This window comes from Blennius ocellaris, assembly GCF_963422515.1.
Source record: "Blennius ocellaris genome assembly, chromosome: 21".
NCBI classification, from domain to species: Eukaryota; Metazoa; Chordata; class Actinopteri; order Blenniiformes; family Blenniidae; genus Blennius; species Blennius ocellaris.
Window position 1 is genome coordinate 1417513 of NC_137670.1, and position 22096 is coordinate 1439608.

A 22096-nucleotide genomic window follows, 5' to 3' on the forward strand; every position below is an offset into this window, starting at 1 on the left:
GAAACTCGCATTTTTATTTTTTTTGCATGTTTTGTTTCCCCATCAGGCTGGATTTTATATGAAGAAGTGAAAAAAATATATAGAAATATTTTTAGTGTTGTTCGTAGTATTTAAATGTTTTTTTTTTTTAAATATAGAATCTAAATTATTTGACCTGGGAAAATAAAAGTATAACGTGCTGAGACTTCTCGCAGAGGTCAGAGGTTTGTACATATGCGACGGATCTTTCCGAAGCACGTTCCTCGCGGAGCCGCGAGCCAATCGGAGGCCGCGTTTCATTTCAGGTACCCGGATGTACCCGTGGGGCAATTAGCTACGTCATTGTTCACCGCCGGACACCCGCTGGAAATAAGGAATGGATTTACAACCGCTATTTACGCCTTCATAACAGATTCCAGGTGAGCGCTGCGCCACCCGTGCGGTCGAGGGTGGCGTTAGGCGGGCGGCCGCGGCGTTCGGCGGGGTCCGGGCGGCCGGGATTCGCCGTAGTAGCTTTACACCGGCTCGGTGTGTCATGTCGGCGAGAAGCGGCGCAGCGAGCGAGCGCCCACAAGCTGCCGGTGCCGAGCCCCTCCTTTCTCCTCCGAAGCCGGGCGCCCCGTTATACTCGGGCCCCGCACGCTTCGCGGTCAAGTGACCCCCCCCCCCCCGCCCGCCCCCTCCCCGCGGCGAAGCCGCCGCGAGCCGCTTGTCCGTAGCTGCGCCCCCGCGGTCCACAATGTCAGCCGAAGTCCGTCGCGGCGGAGCTAGCTTGCTATGCTATCCGCATTAGCGGCGGCGCCGCCGCACGTCCGCCAAAGGGCTCGCGCTGCTTGCTTTTGCTGCTGCGTTTCCATGGAGGCGACGGGGGCTCGCGCGCGCCGCGTTTCATGTTTGATTGAGAGAGGGGCTTTTTTTTTTTTTCTGTTGTTGTTGTTTTTGATTAGTTTTTTAACCCCCCCCCCCTCCTCCAATGGCTCCTCGGTTTCCATGAGGGGCGACTCGGGCTTTTCACTGCGTGTTTTGTGGAGGAGTCGAGCGGCGCCGCTGCGTGTTTAAGGCCTCGCCGTGGAGCGGCGGCCAATGCGAGCCGCCGTGTCTGAGCAGGTGGGAGGGAACAGCTGCTGGTTCAAACGCGCTTCCGACCGCGACGGTTTTCCACCAACTTTGACTGGAGGAGCTCTGCACGGTTTTACCAGTTCAGACCGTTGGATCGACCGTTTTTTGCACGCATTGTTAAGAATATTATGTTTGCATTAAGACTTTTTTTTTAATGTAATCTCACTTACGAATGCTCATCCAGGTATTGCAATAAGTAATTTACATAATCACCAAGGTAAATCTCACTTTTAGACATTGACCCAAGCATCAATAAGCAGTTAGAAGTTGTTGTGTGCAGGATTTATATTGGTCATTATGGTGGGTTTTTTTTTTATTTCTGAAGAATAACCTAACGCTGTGTCCTCCTTTGTGTCTCTGCAGTTATGAACAATGACAATAGTTGACAGATCTTCAGAAAAGTCTGACCACGAGTCAGTCGGGAGCAACCGATCCTCCTGCAGCAGTGGAGACGTGGGCATGGACGGCAGTTGTTCCAGCAGCTGGGCGGTGGGCCCCACCATGGCCGGGGACTCTCCCAGGCTAAAAGCTCCAGGGGGCTGTGTGGGACCAACGCCTGGAGCTGCGGTCTACAACGGTACGCCGTCCTCTGTGGAGCGGCCCAAGGAGCAAGGTAGTAGTATTAACGATAATGGCTATTCAGACATATTGCAATATATGTAGATCAGGTGTTGCTATGAACCTTCCCCTCAATTTGTCCGTGCTACAACATGACTTATTTGTTTTTTCCCCTACACGAAGGCTGTACCCATTTCCCTGTTTTATACAAATGCATCAGGCATATAAAGAGGTGTCAGTTATGTACTTTTGTAAAGCAAGTTAAGAACTATTTTGTCGACGATGTTTTCTCAGCACCAAGCTGCACTAATGAAGCTTGTGTTTTGTTTTGTTTTTTTGCCTATTTTTGTACAAGATTGTGACACAACTATTTTTGTGGGTGTTGTATTGCTGCTTCTATTCTACTTTCATTCATCCTGTTATGTAACCTGGCCAGTTTTGAAGCGAGCGCATGATCAATCACTTGAGCTTGTGACGCATTTGGTTGTTTTGATATGAAGACCAGCAGCCCGAATTGTTTGTGCAGAAGAAGAACAACGGAGCAAATGAGTTCTGCACTGCCTTTCCTTAGAGTTCTGAATCGCATCACACCGACTGTTACCTGGGATGTTTATTAATGCACAGTTGTCGCCTGTTTATAAGTGATGTATGACGGTAGTGATGCTTACAAGTGTTGCCGTGTGTGACCAGGAGACGGGATCGACCTGCCCCAGAAGGTCCTCTTCCCTCCAGATCGGCTCAACCTGAAGTGGACCCAGGTGCACCGCATCGGCGCCGGCCTGCAGAACATGGGGAACACCTGCTTCCTCAACTCGGCCCTGCAGTGCCTCACCTACACCCCTCCGCTGGTGAACTACATGCTGACGCGGGAGCACTCCAAAACATGTGGGTTTGTTTCTCCACGGTGATTCACACACACACACACACACACCACAAAGGCTGCTGTTTGTTTACGCGTTCCGTCCCTCCGTCCTTGCTCCAGGTCACGAGCCGGGCTTCTGTATGATGTGCACCATGCAAAACCACGTCATTCAGGTTTTCGCCAACTCTGGGAACGTCATCAAGCCGATCGGTGTCCTCAACGAACTCAAAAGTACGTGCATAATTTGTAGGGGTGTGAAAGGAAAGCTTGAACTCTTAACAAAGTGTAAACCTTAAACGGAGGCCAGGGGGCGCTGTGACGCTTGGACCTTTTCTTGATTTTTGGAGGGAACTCCTCCGGTGCACATTTCTGTGTACCTCATTAATAATGTTTCCATATAACTGTGTTCACACAAGCAAATGTCACTTCTTAAATGTTCCCCTCCTCACACAGGGATTGCAAAGCACTTCCGGTTTGGAAGCCAGGAGGATGCACATGAGTTTCTGCGGTACACAGTGGACGCTATGCAAAAGTCCTGCTTGCCTGGAACCAAGTGAGTGTCAAATATTCCATATGAAGTAGAAACTGCTAACACGTCACTGTTTACGGAGGTCGTTTCATGATACAGATATTAAAATCTGTCTTTATGCATACGGACTGGATGTGTGATTACATATGAGGAATCCCCCCCCCCTCTTTGCATGTTCCATTTTTAACACTCATCACAATATAAAATATTACAACAGCAGTTTGTACTAGTTTGGGTAAAAAGCCTCAGAATGCTATCAGTGTAAAGACACAGATGTTAAAGTTTATAGACCGACGCCTGAAACTTCCCCACAGAGATTATAGTCACTATCTTTCTTTTAGTTTATGCATTAAGGTATATCGTTTTGTTTATTCATCAAGTACAAAACAACCTTGTGTTTCACTAAGTAGATTTTCTGTGAGACGAACGTTTTGCTCCTGAAAGACAGGAAGTCGGCGTTCAGCTCCCGTCGGCCCATAAAGGAGCCGCAAGCATTTTGTGTCAGCGCTTCATGTTTAATAGACACATTAGGCGGACCACAATGTCCCTCGTGGGACTTTTCAAACGTGAAGAATTACCTCGAGTTTTATTCAGGAGTTGCATATTTTATCTCGTCGGATTACTTCTGCTCCAGTTCCTCCCTCCGTCACTCCTGTAATGGCTGAAAGACGTCCGCTGTCACTGCTATGAAGTCCCATTCCTTTTTTATTTTTATATTATTATTAGTATTATTTGTCGGGTTAGTAAGACGGCCAGTGAGTTAATTTTCTGAATGTGACCTCTGCTGCAGATTGGACAGACACACGCAGGCAACCACTTTAATCCATCAAATATTCGGCGGGTACTTGAGGTCCAGAGGTGAGTTTTTAATCACAGATTCTTTTCCTCGCGGTGATATTAGACGTTGACGCTCCTCAGCTCTACTGAATAATTATGCACCCGTTTGTGTTTTTCAGTTAAATGTTTAAACTGCAAAGCCGTCTCGGATACATTTGACCCTTTTTTGGATATTACTCTGGAAATCAAGGTGGGTAGGCGTAGTTCCTCCGTCCTCGTCGGGCCGACCACGTCTTTGTGTCAGCGCTCGGTTTAAAAGTTTAAAAACCCACGTTCCTCCGTGCAGACGGCTCCCAGCGTGTCCAAGGCTCTGGAGCAGTTTGTCAAGCCGGAGCAGCTGGACGGTGAGAACGCCTACAAATGCACCAAGTGAGTGGCGGGGCCCCGGAAAACGTCAAGGCTGCTGGTTTTTGTCTTCACGCTGCCGGCGGATACTGAAAGATCGATTTCCTTTCAGGTGCAAGAAAATGGTGACGGCCTCAAAGAGATTCACAATCCACCGCAACTCCACCGTGCTCACGCTCTCGCTCAAACGCTTCGCTAACTTCAGTGGAGGAAAAATCACGAAGGTGCGGCGACGCCACGGTGTGAAGAGCCTGACGACTTGGGATTCTGAATGAACCGTCTTGTTTGTTTTTTTTTCCGGTCGCCAGGATGTGAAGTATCCGGAGTACCTGGACCTGCGGCCGTTCATGTCTCAGCCTCAAGGGGAGCCGCAGGTCTACGGGCTGTACGCCGTGCTGGTTCATTCTGGGTTCAGCTGCCACGCCGGACACTACTACTGCTATATTAAGGTACAAGTTATCAGAGCATGGAGGCGTTTGTCTCGGCGCTCCACGGGTGCAAATGAAAACTGGGGAATCTCTCTTTCCCTCTTTTAATGAATTCATCTTGATGTCGCGTTTGTGTTTCCATCCTCGATCTAATGTGTGAAACGTTCCACCGCTTGTCTGCTGCAGGCCAGTAACGGTCAGTGGTATCAGATGAACGACTCCTCCGTGTCCGTCAGCGACATCAGGACGGTCCTCAACCAGCAGGCCTACGTCCTTTTCTACATGAAGTAAGAACATTAAAACTCCCCTTGACTCTCAATATGCTTTGCGACGTTTGTCAAAGACGCCACTCGACTAAATATCATCACGATTCAGCGTTTTGACACCGAATGGTTCTCTGATCAAATCAGGTCTGGTGACGTGAAGAAAACCTGCGACTACGGCCACTTGAATCACAACCCGGGTATCTCTGGTCAGTCGTCCCCGAGGCCGGTGGTCATCCCACGCATCAACGCCACCGTCCACAACAACAACAACAACAACAACATGGGTTTCATAGGACCGCAGCTGCCCCCCCACATGACCAAGGTGCCGGCAGGCTTTAGAACTGCAGCAGCATTTCAACAAAACCTTTTTTTTTTTAAAGGGAAGCAATTTGAGTGTATAGTCCGGTTGTAGTGAGCAGTGTTTCCTGTTTCCTGTCTGCAGAGCGCCCTCCACATCAACGGCAACGGCTCCCTGAGGGACTACCCCGCCGGCCCCAAGCCCAGCACCAGCAGCAGTGGGATGGCAAAACCAGCCCACGGATCGGCTTCCACCTCCGTCTCCCACTCCATCAGCCGGCCCACAACGATCCCCGACCACGACAAGCGGCAGAAGCTTTCCTTCTTCATCGGGCAAGGCAAAGCGAACCGGCCGGCCGCCGCCCCCTCGTCGTCCTACAGCCCGCAGTCGTCCTCCTCCTCCTCCTCCTCCTCCTCCTCCGCCAGCAGCAGCAGCAGCTCGTCCTCCGGCTCTTCGTCCTCCTCGCAGTCTACCTCAGACGTCCGCTTCGTCCCACGTCAGCTCAACCACGTCAACGGCACGTCCTGCAGTAATGGGGGTGTCCACGCTGGTGGCAACGGCGCGGCGTTCCTGGTGCCCTACGGCCAGGAGTCGTCGGAGGAGTCCGACCAGGAGAACTGCGGCAACCTGGACAACAACGGCAACTTCTGCCAGGCCCACCTGAGGGGGAATAATCTGGCGATCGGCGCGTTTCCCAAAAGTAACGGGGAGTCGTCGGTCGCGCACCACAACGGCAACGGGTTAAACGGGTCGTCCTACGGAGTCGCCAAGTCCAACCAAAACGGACACCACTACGGACAACACAAAGTCAACGGACACAACACTCCCGACAAGGTGAGGTTATACGTCCGGTCGCTTCGCCAGAGTGTCGGTTCAGCGACGGCGGGAATAACCGTGTCTCCGTCGTGTGTCTTTTCAGGTTTCTGGTCAGAATCCAGGAAGTTCGTCCTCCGTGGCGACCGTTGCGTCCAATGGACTGAGCAGCGACTGCAGTCAACCAAAGTAAGAGTCACAGTTCCTGGAGCTTCTTACAACTTCAGTCTTTGTCGTTGAATCTGTGCTTCCTCAACTCAACGGGACGTTTCCGGTCCTGATGGCTGCTTGTTGCTACGTTAATGAGCAGATTAGGGGTTTTTTATTTTAAAAGCGGGTGACAAGAGTCAGTGGGACACACCTCTGGGGCTAGGCCAGTGACCAGGGTGCCCACAAACCTGGAGAGATTGAATCTCTGTCTTGGTCTGGCAGCGGCTCGGTGTCCCTCCATACGAGCTGGAAGAAGCTGTGCAGGGGACAGAGACGCCTGGGCGTCTTCGCTCTCTGTACTGCCGCCCCGCAAACCCACAGGACAAAGCAGGACATGTCCAACATTGCAGAGTTTTTTTTTTTTTATTCTTTATTTATGAGTTTTTATATTTTGACACAATAAAACATACAGAACATTGTAGAACAGGGAGTGACCAGTAGATAACAATTAATTCTCAGTTAAAGAAAAGACATCAACAATAAAGATGAGAGAGAGAAAAAGAAAGACTAACTATAATCTACATTCTGAGTATATAATTGGGCCTTTTTGCGTTGGTGTGTGTCGCCATCTTACCCCGACATGCGTCAAACCAACCATGTTTATCATGAACCAGTCGACTCTTCCATCCTATAGATTTCCAATGTGGTTTCCCACCATAATGTTAAAGTTGGTTTAACCATTTCTTAGTTGTAGTTGTTTTGCTCGCTACCAGCAAGGCACTGAGCAAACACTTATCTTTTTTTCCCCCCCAGTTCCGTGGTGCACATCCCATTGCAGAGTTTTTAATGCAAGTGGAAAACTGTTTTCTTCTGTCGTTCGCATTTTACTGTTGGCTTTTTTTCATGTGAAGATCAGCATCGATGCCAGTTTTCCTCTGTGTGGCGACACTGCGACAGGAAGCACGGCTCATAAATGCTTGTGTTTGTTTATTTTATAGCAGCGAGACGCCGGGTCCCACCTCATCCCAGGCCACTTCGTCTCAGAGCGTCCACCATGCTGCCGACGAAGGCGAGCAGCGCTCCTCCCCTCCCGACACAAGGGCTACGACAACCGTGTCTGAACTCCCGCCTCCCCCGTCTGCTTCCTCCGCCGCCGCCGCCGCCTGTCCGTCGCCTTCGCCCACCGCTACCAGCGCCCGCCCCGCGGAGTCCACCGAGTCCGCGCCGTCCCGCTCTCCTCCTGGGCATCCCGGCAAGCCGGCGGCGTCACCCAGCGTCCCGGACGGCCCCCAGAGCTCCGCGGCGCCGCCGCCGGTCGTCCGGAGTGAAGCTCCGGCCAAGAATCCCCCACAAACCAACGGTCCGCCGGCGGGGACGGAAACGCGGAGCGACGCGAAGGAGCAGCAGACCAAGACCAGTCCCCGGGGCAGCGAGAGGCAGTGTTCCCGAGACCGAGACCGAGACAGAGACCGGGGGTACGTGGACGGCGAGAGACACTACCGGGACAGGAGTCACGAGCGCCACTGCGACGGCGAGCGGTACCGGTACAGGCGGGACCACAGAGACCGCCACTACCACCGCTCCTTCAGGGACCGACTGCCTCCGGAGCGTCACCACCGGGACCGCGAGGCGGAGCGTCGCTGGGACCGGTTCCCCCAGCAGCACCCCCGGGACCGCGACCGCGACCGCTGCTCGCACCACTACCACTACTACCGGCACCGGTCCCGGGACCAGGACCCGGAGCGCAGGGCGTACGGCCACTCCCACCACCGCCAGGAGTCGCACGGCGGCCGGCGGTGGCGCCACGACGGCCGCGAGTCGCGGGCGGCGAAGGACAGGGAGAGGGACCGCCGCCAGCCGTCGGAGGACGGGACGGCGTCCTCGCCGGCCACCGAGCCAGAGGGAAGCAGGTCCAAAGGCTCTTCGTCGCGAGGCGGCGGCGGCGGCGGAACCGGCGGCGGCGGCGACTACGATCCAAACAGGGAGGAGGAGAACCGCAGGAGGAATCCTGCCTATGCAAGCAGAGAGAGGGACGACAGCGCCGAGGCCCGGCACTGTAAGAAACACAAAAAGAGCAAGAAAAGGAAGAAGTCGAAGGACAAAGATCAACACAGGGAGAGCGGGTGAGTGGCGCTCTTGGTCTTCCACGTTTTTCACTCAAAAGATTATTTAAAAAAAAAAAAAACAGCTTTCACTTTTCCACTTTGGTCCAGAAACCTCGTATTCAAAGTTTCCAGCTCCTCCCTGATTTTCATCCTTTTTAATATATCGCAGTGTTTTTTAACCCTCTGGTGTTTCCGCGAGATCTCGTCAGGTGAGCCGTGGGAAATGATCTAATTTCACATTTCTTTCTAAAAAAAACCTTTGCTCTCACAGCGACAGTGTGTTGCAGAGTAATCATGTATAAATACTCTTCGCCACTAGAGGGCAGCACAGAACTTTGCCGGTGAAATGTAAAGTGACAGACGTCAGTGTGGTTCATCTCCACCTCCTGCTACCATCTTGTATCAAAGTACTGTGTCAGTGACAGTGATGGAGAAGTTTTTGAAAACCAGGATCTCAGCTCTTCATCCATCAGGTCCAGGTTTCACACTGAGGGAGGCACTATTAAAAAAAGTCCTTGCTTTCTGGATTTACTGGATTCCTGTTGATCAAACTTTGATGAGAAAGACTTTATATTGTTAATAGAGGCTACAGAGTTTAACATTTTAACATTTTCGGGTGGAGTTTTCCAAACAAAAAAGTGTTCCTCGGCTCAAAAAGGTTGAAAAACACTGTTATATATTGGATCATCGGAGCTGCACTCAGAATCTGCTGTGTCTGTGTGAGCTGGACTGGCTCCGCCCACACACACGCCCGTCTATGGGGAAGAGGAGGAAGTACTTCCTCTCGTGGCGCCATGTGCCAGAGCTGAGCTGCCTGATTGTGGGAGGAGCCTACCTTTGATCGTGATTGGCTGAACCCCTGATGACACTATATAGGGGTTGATTTCTGATTGGCTGCTTGGAGCAACACACTTTTTAAAACCTGGAACAAGCTGAGGAGAGAGAGGAAGAAGGGAAGAGGAGGAAGTTCTTCGGCCTAATAGTGGGCGGAGTCATTGCAGCCGAGAGCAAAAATAGATTCGATAAAAGTCGGACCTGGTGTCTGTTTGAAGGTTAAACGTAGACGTAGTTTTTAATTCACCTTTTTCACTGTGTGGCTCACGACTGACCCTCCATGTTTTCCGTCTCCTCCTGAAGCTCGGAGGCCGACTCGGACAGAGCCGCCGAAACAAAGAAGAAGAAGAAGAAGAAGCGGCGGCGGCGCCACAGCGACTCGGAGCCGCGCAGCCCCGGCGCCACTCAGACCCCCGGCGCCAACGAGCCGCGGGGCCGCAAGCGCCGCCACCCCGACTCCGACGACTCCAAACACGGCGACGGGCTTTCGCCGGAAAAACGCGGCCACGCCGACGCCGACGGCCGCCGACTCCCCTCTCGTCACACGTCTCCCGCCGACGGTTCCACCCGCCGCCATTTCAACGGCCACACAGGTAACGGTGGAGTTTTTCTCCCTCGGCGGCGAAGTTTAACGAAGTGTTTTTTAACCACTGTGCCGTGGGAAATTATCCAATTTCTAAAAAAAAACCTTTGCTCTCACAGCGACAGTGTGTTGCAGAGTAATCCTGTATAAATACTCTTCACCACTAGAGGGCAGCACAGAACTTTGCCGGTGAAATGTAAAGTGACAGACGTCAGTGTGGTTCATCTCCACCTCCTGCTACCATCTTGTATCAAAGGAAATACTTTTTTCTGGATTTACTTGATTCCTGTTGATAAAACTTTGATGAGAAAGACTTTATATTGTTAATAGAGGCTACACAGTTTAACATTTTCGGGTGGTGGTGTGACTCCAGAGTTGCCTCGAGAAGAAAAAAAGTGTGTCTTGGCTCAAAAAAAGTTGAAAAACACTGGATTATACAACATGAATTATCAAGAATCTGACTTCTTCGTCTTCACGTCGGGTCAAATAACCCAACAGCTTTTTTGTTTTTTTAAATTTTCTATCTATAAAGACGGAGGGTTTTTGTTTTGAAAATGTGCGTTTCAGTAAAATAATGTTTAGTTTTTCCTCATGAATTTGACCTGTTGGAGAAAAGTCACATCTTATACAAGTTAACTTGTAAGTTACAAGTATATTTAACTAATAGAATAGAATTGAAACGCCGTACAACGACATTGTAAGGCGCAGTCCTCTTTTTTTTTCTGTATTTATTTTATTCCTGTTGATAAAACTTTGATGAGAAAGACTTTATATTGTTAATAGAGGCTACAGAGTTTAGTATTTTAACATTTTCAGGTGGAGGTGTGACTCCAGATGTTTTAAAAAAAGTGTGTCTCGGCTCAAAAAGGTTGAAAAACACTGATTTAACGTGTCGACGGTGTTTTGTAGGAAGCAGCTGCAGTCAGTCCAGTGGAAACTCCTGGATCCTCCAGCAGCCGCACACACTGACCCGGTGAGAACACACACACACACACACACACACACACACACACACACACACACACACACACACACACACACACACACACACACACCTAACTGACGCTCCTTTCTTCTCTTTGATCTCAGACCATCAGCTCCGTTCTAACAGAGGAATGACGCCGGCGGCGACTCGACGTGGTGCTTCTTCTTCTTCTTCTTCTTCTTCTCCTCCTTCTTGGACGTCTGTCGTCTTTTTAAACCCGTTCTTGTTTTTTTAACGGCGTTTTTGGTTTTATGTGCCGCCGCCGCCGCCCTCCGGACTGCGGTTTTTCGGAAAGAACCCCCCCCCCGTCAAACATTTATAATGAGAAATATTAATATATATGAATTGTACGAACACACACAAAAACTAAAAAAAAAAAAAAAAAAAAAACGAAACCCTGGCGCTTAAACATCTCGACTGCTGCTCAGTGGAACTCAGGACTCGAACTCTCGTCAGCATCCCACCACAGACATCCTCCTGCTTCGGAGCAAAGCGGAACACAAAAGGGAAAACGTGTTGCCCCCCCATTACCCCCCCCCCCTCCCCCTCCCCCGAGAGCCAACCATCTTCAGGCACCATGTTGGTTGCAAGTTTTTAAGATGTCACCATATCTGCAGAGCCTCAATGTTGTTTTTTTTATTATTATTCTTCACTTCTTTCTTTCTCTCGTCGTCGGACTGACGGGGTGAAGGAGTGAAGTGTTTGTCTCTGACCGACGTCGCCACGGAAACCCCGGACAGACTCCGCGACGTTTCCATCATGGAAGACTTTTTTTTTTTTTTTTCACGGGGAAACTGAACGTCTCCTTTCTGGCTCTTGTCTCCCTCTCTTATGTCTTTCTTTCTTTTCTTTCTTTTTACATTTTAAGAGAAGTTTTTATCAGAGCTGTGGACCATTTGTGTTGCTTTTTGATGAAAAATACAGTTTGTGTCTGCTAGCGTCATAAAAAAAATACTGTGAATTTAATTTTGAACTGTACTATCAGTTATTTTTTTTTATATGTAAAAAATCCTGTATCAGGATTCCGAGAGGTTTTTTTTTTTTGTTGGTTTTTTTTTGTCAGATTTGCTTTGTTTTTAGAACATCTTGTTATTTTCCAACCATGTTCTCTGGACTGAAGTCAGTGACGAGCGGTTGGCCGGTTTTCTTTTCTTTTCTTTGATTTTTCTTGAGACAGAAGTCGAAGGAAAAACTGCTGTTATACCACTAGTTTATTAGCATGTCAGAATTTATACATTGTATGAGGTCAAAAGCCTTAAAATACATTTGTTAATGTCAGAAATTGTCCTTTGTGCTTCGACTTTGTTTACAAAGCCGCATTGAAGTGAAACGTTTCAGTTGAAGGTCCTGATGCGAGACGGTTGAAGTGCGAGTCGGGACTTTTTCTTTTTTAAATCAAAATTATGATAAAAAGAAACGAGTAAAGAGCTAAACTGTGGATTTCATTGAATCGCACGTTTCTAGGGGTGAACTTGTGGTTAGAGCGCCCCCAGCTGGACGGATGGAAGTTAAAACTCTGAATCAGGAGGAAGAGGAGGAGCTGCTCTTCTTCATCCTCATCATCGTCAGCAGCAGCCAAAGTCCCTCTGGATTCACACACACACACACACACACACACACACACACACACACACACACATCATGTCTCCTCATCAGCATTAGTTCTTTTTTGTTTTAATTCAAACTCCACATCAAAGTATTCAGGCGTTATTTTCCCAGACAAAAGGTGTAGAAAACTTAAAAAGCAGCACTTCGAGGCTGATCGGTCGGTTTGATCTGCACGAGGAAGATTCCAGTCTTTGTTTCTCATTCCACCTTTTTTTTAAAGTGTTCATACTGTAAATCCTATTCTCTCCATTTGTCTGTCGGAGCGTCGCTCTTCCACGGTTTCACGCTAAAAAAAGGTAGAAGCTCCTGTCAGAAGACCCACCAGACAAGAACGTGTCTCGTCCTCGTGCGTCTCTTCATGATGATCCACGTGTTTGAACCTCTGAGTTCAGATCTTCAACCTTCATGTCGGCCAAAGACCTGGGAGACGCTGGTCTGTGTCCACACACACACACACACACACACACACACACACACACACACACACACACGGACAGTGCAGCAGAAGGTGGGTCATCATTTCCTGTTGGCGCCCTGATTATGAGCTTTGTTAACTAGAAAAGTCTTAATTTTAACCTTCAGTGTTTGTTTATTTTATCTATCTATCATCTATATATCTATCATCTATGTATCTATATATCATCTATGTATCTATATATCTATCTATCATCTATCTATCTATATATCTATCATCTATGTATCTATATATCATCTATGTATCTATATATCTATCTATCATCTATCTATCTATATATCTATCATCTATGTATCTAAATATCTATCTATCATCTGTCTATGTATATATATATATATATATCTCTATACATCTATCATCTATCTATATCTATCTATCTATCACATATCTATCTATGTATCTATATCATCTATCTATGTATATCTATCTTACTATCTATCATTTTAGCTATTAGTTCATTATAAATACTGAACCAGCAAACTTAGCTTTTCACTGTACACTATATATATATATATATACATATATATATACATATATATATATATATATATATGACGATAAATATTCCGTATCATTTTCCCCGTGTGCTTCACCTTTTTGGACCGACGAGGCTTCCGTACACGTGTGCGTCCGTCCCGTTACCATGGAGACGTTTCCGCCTGGCGCTTGTAAACAGTAAAGTAGAGGTTAAAAAAAAAAAAACCGAAAGAAAGAAAGAAAGGAGGAGACTCGGGAAGCCGTTGAGGTCCAGACTTTAGAAGAGAAACTCGTCGATGGACGGAGCGACTTCCTCCGGGAGTCACGAGACGCCCGGAAACGACCGCGTCGCTCTGCTGCACCTCGCCGTGCGAAGGTCACGTGACGTTCACTGCCGTCGTTCTGGTGGCTTAATAAGGTTGCTTTTCTGGGAGCCCATTTATTATTGCCCAAAATAAATACATAAATTAGAAAAGAACAAGAAAAAGAAAAGTGGTTCATGATGCTCTGATTTCGTCGCCATCTGTTGCCATGGAGACGGAGAGCAAACCACAGAGTTTGACGGAGTTCCCTCAGAAGTGTGGATTGTGTTTCTCCCACAGGTTTTTTTTTTGCGAAACATTGGATTTATTAAACTAAATAAAGTAAAAGCAACTTCGATGTGGTAAAACATACGTAGGAATTTACTCAATATCCAAGCAGAAGCTTTGAATCCACAGTGAAATAGATAAGATCAACTTTAGGTAACCAGTACCTAAAGTACTGTCTCAAAGTTTCTGTCTTACAATTTAATCTAAAGCTGAAAAAAAAAGAACCTCTCGGATCAAACATGTGACATGTGTCTCATTTCCTTTTTTTTTTTTTTTTTTAATTAAAAAAAAAAGAAAGACATTTTTAAATAATAAAATTCTCCCACAGGTTTGAGGAGGAAACGAGTGTCGAGCAGCACGACGGCAAAGGAGTGGTTCGTTTCGAAGGAGATCACCTGTACGAGGTAGAATCTGGAATAATCCCCCCACAGTCTCACTGTGTGTGTATTGTTACCCGGCAACAGTCACCAAATAGAAATAAACACACACTGGACCTATATATGTGTTTTGTCATTTAAAAAAAAAAAAATCTTTGTTGAGGAAATGTGCTTTGAACATAGAAATTTAACGGGTGAATTTGCTGCAATTGGCGACGTATATGGTAACGAATGAAGTTGAATGTATATTAACTTAGACATCAGGTTAATATCACCTTCTAAATATTAATGTGGCCATACTGTATGCCACAGTTACGTCTTGGAACAAAGAAAAACAAACAGTATTTTCAAATGTCAAAATGTCAAATCTACGTAGTTGCTGTTCAGCGTGTGTGTGTTGTTTAAAGGGAACGTTCTCCAGAGGGTTCCTGGACGGAGTCGGAGTCTTCACACACACATCTGGCCTGAAATATGAAGTAAGCTGACATTTTTTATCCTCCATATGTTTTTAATTTTTTTACACTTTTACATTTTATTCAGTAAAAGCAAATGCAATCAAGTTGTTTGAGGCAAAAAAAAAAAAAAAAATACAAATATTGGAATGATTCACAAGAAAAAAGATAAGAAATAAGTGACCAATAGGCAATTAAGACCTGAATGGGGAAAAAAAAAAAATGTTAAAAATGCCAAAGCAGCATCTAACAAACACACGTTTAGGTTTTGTTTCAAGGTCCATCAAAAAATTCACCAAATGGAGAAATTGCTCAACGAGACCTCAGTCCCTTTTGTTTCTCCTCGTCTTTACCGACCAGGGTCAGTTTGTCTGCAACGTGCCGCGGGGCCGGGGGAGGTTCTCCTGGCCGGACGGCAGCAGCTACGAGGGCGACGTCTGCGGCGGCGTGAGAAACGGCTGGGGGGTCTTCAGATGTGCCCGACAGGGGGCGTTGTACCGCGGTCAGTGGCTTTTAGGGAAACGGCACGGGAAGGTACGTTGTCTCTTTAGATTCAGAGATTTTAGTTTTTTTCTCGGTAGTTCTTAACTGTCCGTGGGTCCGGCAGGGTACCGTGTACTACAACCAGGAAATGACCTCTTGGTACAAAGGAGACTGGGTCAACAACACCCGAGAGGGGTGGGGCCAGCGACGGTATCGATTCATACACACTACCTTTTTTTTGTACGTCTTCTATTTTCTGTGATGTCATCCATGTTTCCCTTTTTGTTTGTTTGTGTTATTGGACAGCTACCGATCTGGGGACACTTACTCCGGCGAGTGGAAGGACAACCTGAGGCATGGCGAGGGCACCGTGGAATGGCGGAGCGTGGGACAGCAGTACGCTGGGGAATGGCGGGACGGAGTTCACGTAGGAAACCCGCTGCATCTTTTTCCCGCGCTGCGGCGGCTCGTTCGGCTAACGCGTAGGTTCCTCCGCCAGCACGGGGAGGGGAGGCACGTCTGGGTCTTCGGGACGACGGTGGACGGATCCCACTACCCGCAGGACAATCAGTACGTCGGAGAGTTCGCGGCGGGGCGGCGGCAGGGAACGGGAACCTTCCTGTACGCCGGCGGCGCCAAGTACGAGGGCCAATGGAAGGACAATAAAAAGCACGGACAGGTTCGTCTCGATATGTAGAAAATAGACTTTAACTTGCACGTCGTCCTTCAGCGTGACGATTCCTCAAAGCCTGTGTCCCTCGTGGTTCCGAAAGGGGAAACTCACCTTCGAGGACGGTCGCGTTTACGACGGGGAGTTCGTGGACGACAGGATGTCGACGCCCAACCGATGGCTGACGGACAACCCTCCCCTCGGTACGCCCAGTTCAGATTCCTCACAAATATAGAAGCAGGGATGTCCCCCGGTGTGAGACGCCTTCCGCTCTTCGTCTATCAGGCGGCGGCGGCGACTCGGACGTGGGTCTGGACATCGGAGGCCTTCTGGACCGATTCCCGGAGGAGACGCGCGGCAACGAGCGCAAACAGGTGAGGCGACCTCCGCCGCTGGTTGTTCACGTCATCCAGATGTTCACCTCCTCCTCCTGGAACCTGGAATTCAAAGTCTCCAGCGCCTCCTTGATTCTCCCTCCATTAGAATATTTTGATCCTAGGAGCTGCAGTCAGAATCTGCTGTGTCTGTGTGAGCTGGGCTGGCTCCGCCCACACACACACGCCCATCTATGGGAAGAGGAGGAAGTGCTTCCTCTCGCCATGTGCCAGATTGTGGGAGGAGTCAAAGAGGGAGGAGCCTACCTTGATTGTGATTGGCTGAACCCCGGATGACACTATATAGGGTTTGATTTCTGATTGGCTGCTTGGAGAAACACACTTTTTAAAACCTGGAACCAGCCGGGGAGAGAGAGGACACACTTTCTACACTTCTGGGGCGTCGTTCCAGGTGTGGAGTGAATTTTGGACAATGACCCTTCAAGGCTGCTGCGACCTTGTGGCTCGTTGTTCCAGGTGGAGTTCGTGGTTCTGAGGCAAATGGCAGAACTCCGGTCCATCTACAACTTCTACAGCAGACTGGGCTCCGCCCGTTGCCCCGGCGACGCCTCCCCGCTGAGCCGGCTGCAGCTGTGGCGCCTGCTCAAGGACTGCAACGTCCACCATCGCGGCTCCACCCTCTCACAAATCAACCACTTCATCGACGGTGAGCGGTCCCGGACTGAGACGCCTCCGGCGCCGTCAGACCTCACGAGTTCAGTCGGGGGGATTTTCACTGTGTTGTTCCAGGAGCTTCAGAAGACGTTCGCTCTCCGTTCTCCACCTTGCTGTTTCGCAACCTGCTGAACTGCCTGGTGACGGTGGCCGACTGCATCTACAGTGACGACGTCCCGTGAGGAATTAAACTCAAGGAAAATCACTTTTTTTTAAAAATCCTCGCCGGCTTGTTCTGAGTGAAAAATGTCTCGTATTTTCAAGGTCGCAAAAAAACCAACTGGCTGCCTGCCTGTCCAAACTGATGACGGAGGACATCCTGCCGCATGCTAGGAAGGTCAAAGGTACTGACACACTGACTGACTGACTGACTGACTGACTGACTGACTGACTGAGCTTAGAATCCTGAAATCAGCTGAATCATCAGAAAATCAGACGCAACGGCTTGAAGTAGAGACGTAGAAGGTAGAACGTTCGCCTCCTTCACCTCCTTCACCTCCTTCGCCTCCTTCACCTCCTTCGCCTCCTTCTCCTCCTTCACCTCCTTCACGAAACGTCTCAAGTGAAAATGTGCCGTTTTTGGGAAACTTTTGAGTTGCAGGTCGCAGGTTTTTTAAACACAATGCACGTTGCCACGGAAACGGCAGAAACAATGCAAACAATGCAGTTTTCGTGTTGGTCCGCCGTATACACACACACACACACACACACACACACACACACACGCACGCACGCACACACACACACACACACACACACACACACCAGGGTAACCCGTCCTAAAACCGCTGTGCAGGGTTCCTCTTCCAGCACTCGGGCGTGGCGGCGGCGGCGCTGCAGCACGTGGAGAAGATCTGGGAGGTTTTTGAGTCTCGCTGCAGGACGGGAGCAGCCATGACCTGCAGGAAGCTGCTGTGGATGTTCAAGGTGCACGGAACTCTGCGTATGAACTCCTTGTCATGCATCTTCCCCACCGAACACTTCGTTTGATGCACATTCATAGAACAAAACCATGAATAAGCCTATTTTTCTGGGGGGGTTTGATTTCAGTTACTATTAGTCTGGAAACTGGAATCAATCAGCTGACGTTAGAATCTACAAGGACTTTATCCCTAAAATTGAAGGGTAGTTTACAGAATAACATCTCGAGGTGCAATATTACTTATGTTCGGACTCAAAACGGGTTGAGATTTTAATGCAACGTCACAAAAAGCCTTTCCACCGTGTTGCTGTTGGCCAGGATCTGTGCCTGCTGGACGATCGGCTGACGCCGGCGAGGTTCGTGGAGATTCTGACTGCGGAGAGCTGCGACCCGACCAACCCCACTTCCTGTCTGAACCAGGAGGTTCTGACGCCTCTGGCCTTCGCAAAATCTGAACAGGTCTGGTCTTTTCCTCTTGCCGAGATTTATTTTCTCGCTTCATTGTTGTTGTTTCAGATGAACTTCCTGGAGTTTGTCGAGGTTCTTGTGGGATGTGCGGAGGCCAAGTGTCTGCCGGCCTCCGGAGGCCTGAAGGATTCTGGTTCTGACTCTCAGACCACAAACAGCAGAACTCAGAAGGTCAGATCCATTTCTTTCTATCTAAAGCCTGTCCCTTTACCAACATCTTGTAAACACCATGAATCGTGACTCTTCAGAATCTAAAGATTACAGTAAAACAAGCTTTGAATTCTTATTATTATCTGGACGTCCCGTCATAGACCCAGGATTCCTCAGGCGAAGGTCTGGAAAGTCAAGATGTTGCGACCGAAGTCACTGAGACTCAACAGCTTGCAGGTTTGGTTTGTTTTGAATCTATTCTTATCTTAAAACTTTTAATAAGATGAAGTGACCAAGAAATACAAGCGTGTCTCACAGGGAAGCCTGAAGCTTGTGGAGGCGAAGGACATGAAGGACATGAAGGACAGGACGGACAGGATGGCGGGACAGAGACCAAAGATCAACTGGAACTAAAGATCCAAACAGTCGATCGGTTCTTCAACGACTTTTTCTTCCCGGCGTTTGACCGTCAGGAGAAACTGACCGTGAGGCTGAGAGAGGCGAAGCTCCGTCACGACGTTTAGAATAAGTAAATAAATAAACAACCATCACTTGTTGTGTTTGTCCCTTTCTGGTCTCCTTCTTAAAGTGACAGAACTTGGAAACGGGTAAAAGCAGGAACTTCTATTGAAAATACTGATTCAATGGGGAACAAGACAATGAAATCATGTTCATGGCAATTAAGTTTTTACATCCATCTTCATCTCTGGACAAACAGACAGAGAAGCATTGAGGGTCACTATTTACTGTCACCTGGAGAAGGAACATTTGAACTCTGGACGACGAACCACTGCTCCACTGTATATAAACCGTCCTCCTTTAAACGACGTCCAGTTATAAGATAATGCAGTCCAACATCTGCTCGGGATTTTAGCTTTTATCTAGAACAGTGTCTTTCAACCTTTTTGAGCCAAGACACACTTTTTCTTTGGAAAAAATCTGGAGTCACACCTCCACCCGAAAATGTTAAAATGTGAAACTCTGTAGCCTCCATTAACAATATAAAGTCTTTCTCATCACAGTTTTATCAACAGGAATCAAGTAAATCCAGAAAAAAAGTATTTCCCAATGTCTTTTTAGTGTGAATGCATGGCATTTTTTAATTGTTTGAACTTTTTTAACTGTTTGACACTTTTTTAACTGTTTGAACTTTTTTAACTGTTTGACACTTTTTTAACTGTTTCAACTTTTTTAACTGTTTGACACTTTTTTAACTGTTTCAGCTTTTTTAACTGTTAGAACTTTTTTAACTGTTTGAACTTTTTTAACTGTTTGACACATTTTTAACTGTTTGACACTTTTTTAACTGTTTCAACTTTTTGAAACTTTTTCAACTTTTGAAACTTTTTCCTACTTTTTTAACTGAACTTTTTTAACTGTTTCAACTTTTTGAAACTTTTTCTGCTTTTTCAACTGTTTGACACTTTTTCAAGTGTTTCAACTGTTTCAACTTTTTGAAACTTGTTCAACTTTTTGAAACTTGTTCAACTTTTTGAAACTTTTTCAACTTTTTTAACTGTTTGAACTTTTGTAACTGAACTTTTTTAACTGTTTGAACTTTTTTAACTGTTTGACACTAACTGTTTCAACTTTTTTAACTGTTTGAACTTTTTTAACTGTTTGACACATTTTTAACTGTTTGAACTTTTTTAACTGTTTCAACTTTTTGAAACTTGTTCAACTTTTTGAAACTTTGGAAACTTTTTCACTTTTTCCTACTTTTTTACTTTTTCCTACTTTTTTAACTGTTTGAACTTTTTTAACTGTTTGACACTTTTTTAACTGTTTCAACTTTTTGAAACTTGTTCAACTTTTTGAAACTTTTGAAACTTTTTCCTACTTTTTTAACTGTTTGACACTTTTTTAACTGTTTGAACTTTTTTAACTGTTTGAACTTTAACTGTTTGACACTTTTTTAACTGTTTCAACTTTTTCAACTGTTTGACACTTTTTCAAGTGTTTCAACTGTTTCAACTTTTTGAAACTTGTTCAACTTTTTGAAACTTGTTCAACTTTTTGAAACTTTTTCAACTTTTTTAACTGTTTGAACTTTTGTAACTGAACTTTTTTAACTGTTTGAACTTTTTTAACTGTTTGACACTTTTTTAACTGTTTCAACTTTTTTAACTGTTTGAACTTTTTTAACTGTTTGACACATTTTTAACTGTTTGAACTTTTTTAACTGTTTGAACTTTTTTAACTGTTTGACACTTTTTTAACTGTTTGAACTTTAACTGTTTGACACTTTTTTAACTGTTTCAACTTTTTCAACTGTTTGACACTTTTTCAAGTGTTTCAACTGTTTCAACTTTTTGAAACTTGTTCAACTTTTTGAAACTTGTTCAACTTTTTGAAACTTATTCAACTTTTTGAAACTTTGGAAACTTTTTCACTTTTTCCTACTTTTTTACTTTTTCCTACTTTTTCAACTGTTTGAACTTTTTTAACTGTTTGACACTTTTTTAACTGTTTCAACTTTTTGAAACTTGTTCAACTTTTTGAAACTTTTTCAACTTTTTCCTACTTTTTTAACTGTTTGACACTTTTTTAACTGTTTGAACTTTTTTAACTGTTTGAACTTTAACTGTTTGACACTTTAACTGTTTCAACTTTTTAACTGTTTGATACATTTTTAACTGTTTGAACTTTTTTAACTGTTTCAACTTTTTTAACTGTTTGACACTTTTTTAACTGTTTCAACTTTTTGAAACTTCAACTTTTTGAAACTTGTTCAACTTTTTCCTACTTTTTTAACTGTTTGACACTTTTTTAACTGTTTGAACTTTTTTAACTGTTTCGACTTTTTTAACTGTTTGACACTTTAACTGTTTCAACTTTTTGAAACTTTTTCTACTTTTTGAAACTTTTTCCTACTTTTTTACTGTTTGAACTTTTTTAACTGTTTCAACTTTTTGAAACTTTTTCTACTTTTTCAACTGTTTGACACGTTTTCAAGTGTTTCAACTTTTTGAAACTTTTTCTACTTTTTCAACTGTTTGACACTTTTTCCAAGTGTTTCAACTTTTTGAAACTTGTTCAACTTTTTTAACTGTTTGAACTTTTTTAACTGTTTGAACTTTTTTAACTGACACTTTAACTGTTTCAACTTTTTGAAACTTTTTCTACTTTTTCAACTGTTTGACACGTTTTCAAGTGTTTCAACTTTTTGAAACTTTTTCTACTTTTTCAACTGTTTGACACTTTTTCCAAGTGTTTCAACTTTTTGAAACTTGTTCAACTTTTTGAAACTTTTTTAACTGTTTGAACTTTTTTAACTGTTTGAACTTTTTTAACTGACACTTTAACTGTTTCAACTTTTTGAAACTTTTGAAACTTTTTCCTACTTTTTTTAACTGTTTGAACTTTTTTAACTGTTTGAACTTTTTTAACTGTTTGACACTTTTTTGACTGTTTCAACTTTTTGAAACTTTTTCACTTTTTCCTACTTTTTTAACTGTTTGACACTTTTTTAGCTGTTTCAACTTTTTGAAACTTGTTCAACTTTTTGAAACTTTTTCAACTTTTTTAACTGTTTGAACTTTTTTAACTGTTTGACGCTTTTTAAAAAAATTGTACCAAGTTTCAAAAAGTTGCACAAGTTTAAACTCTCAGTCTAGTCTAGGTCGCATTACAGTTTGCCAGCAGCATTCACACTATCATGCATTTGCCACGGGAAATGCAGAT

General features: G+C 45.7%; 2 protein-coding genes across 2 annotated transcripts; both read left to right on the top strand.

The window, feature by feature from the left end:
* Window positions 1–342: 342 nt before the first annotated feature.
* Window positions 343–12066, top strand: usp42 (ubiquitin specific peptidase 42). The gene is made up of 18 exons (XM_080516694.1): window positions 343–398; window positions 1462–1711; window positions 2347–2541; window positions 2639–2749; window positions 2972–3071; window positions 3838–3905; window positions 4004–4074; window positions 4171–4253; window positions 4342–4453; window positions 4538–4678; window positions 4844–4944; window positions 5068–5245; window positions 5366–6055; window positions 6141–6223; window positions 7183–8307; window positions 9427–9716; window positions 10616–10679; window positions 10796–12066. Exons 2-18 carry the CDS (start codon window positions 1471–1473, stop codon window positions 10812–10814), a joined length of 3672 nt encoding a protein of 1223 aa, XP_080372820.1. The 5' UTR covers window positions 343–398; window positions 1462–1470; the 3' UTR covers window positions 10815–12066.
* Window positions 12067–13782: 1716 nt separating this feature from the next.
* On the top strand, window positions 13783–18826 carry rsph10b (radial spoke head 10 homolog B; the record flags this gene model as incomplete). The annotated part of the gene is made up of 15 exons (XM_080516949.1): window positions 13783–13853; window positions 14170–14245; window positions 15031–15204; window positions 15278–15363; window positions 15460–15580; window positions 15653–15832; window positions 15927–16026; window positions 16109–16197; window positions 16675–16864; window positions 16957–17050; window positions 17137–17209; window positions 17683–17799; window positions 18113–18253; window positions 18311–18433; window positions 18731–18826. 15 exons carry the CDS (start codon window positions 13783–13785, stop codon window positions 18824–18826), a joined length of 1731 nt encoding a protein of 576 aa, XP_080373075.1.
* Window positions 18827–22096: the final 3270 nt, after the last annotated feature.

Coding starts and splice junctions, on each gene's coding strand:
- usp42 (XM_080516694.1), top strand. CDS start 1,471: ATGACAATAGTTGACAGATCTTCAGAAAAGTCTGACCACGAGTCAGTC. Junction 2,542..2,638: donor GCGGGAGCACTCCAAAACAT/GTGGGTTTGTTT, acceptor TCCTTGCTCCAG/GTCACGAGCCGGGCTTCTGT. Junction 4,075..4,170: donor ATATTACTCTGGAAATCAAG/GTGGGTAGGCGT, acceptor TCCTCCGTGCAG/ACGGCTCCCAGCGTGTCCAA.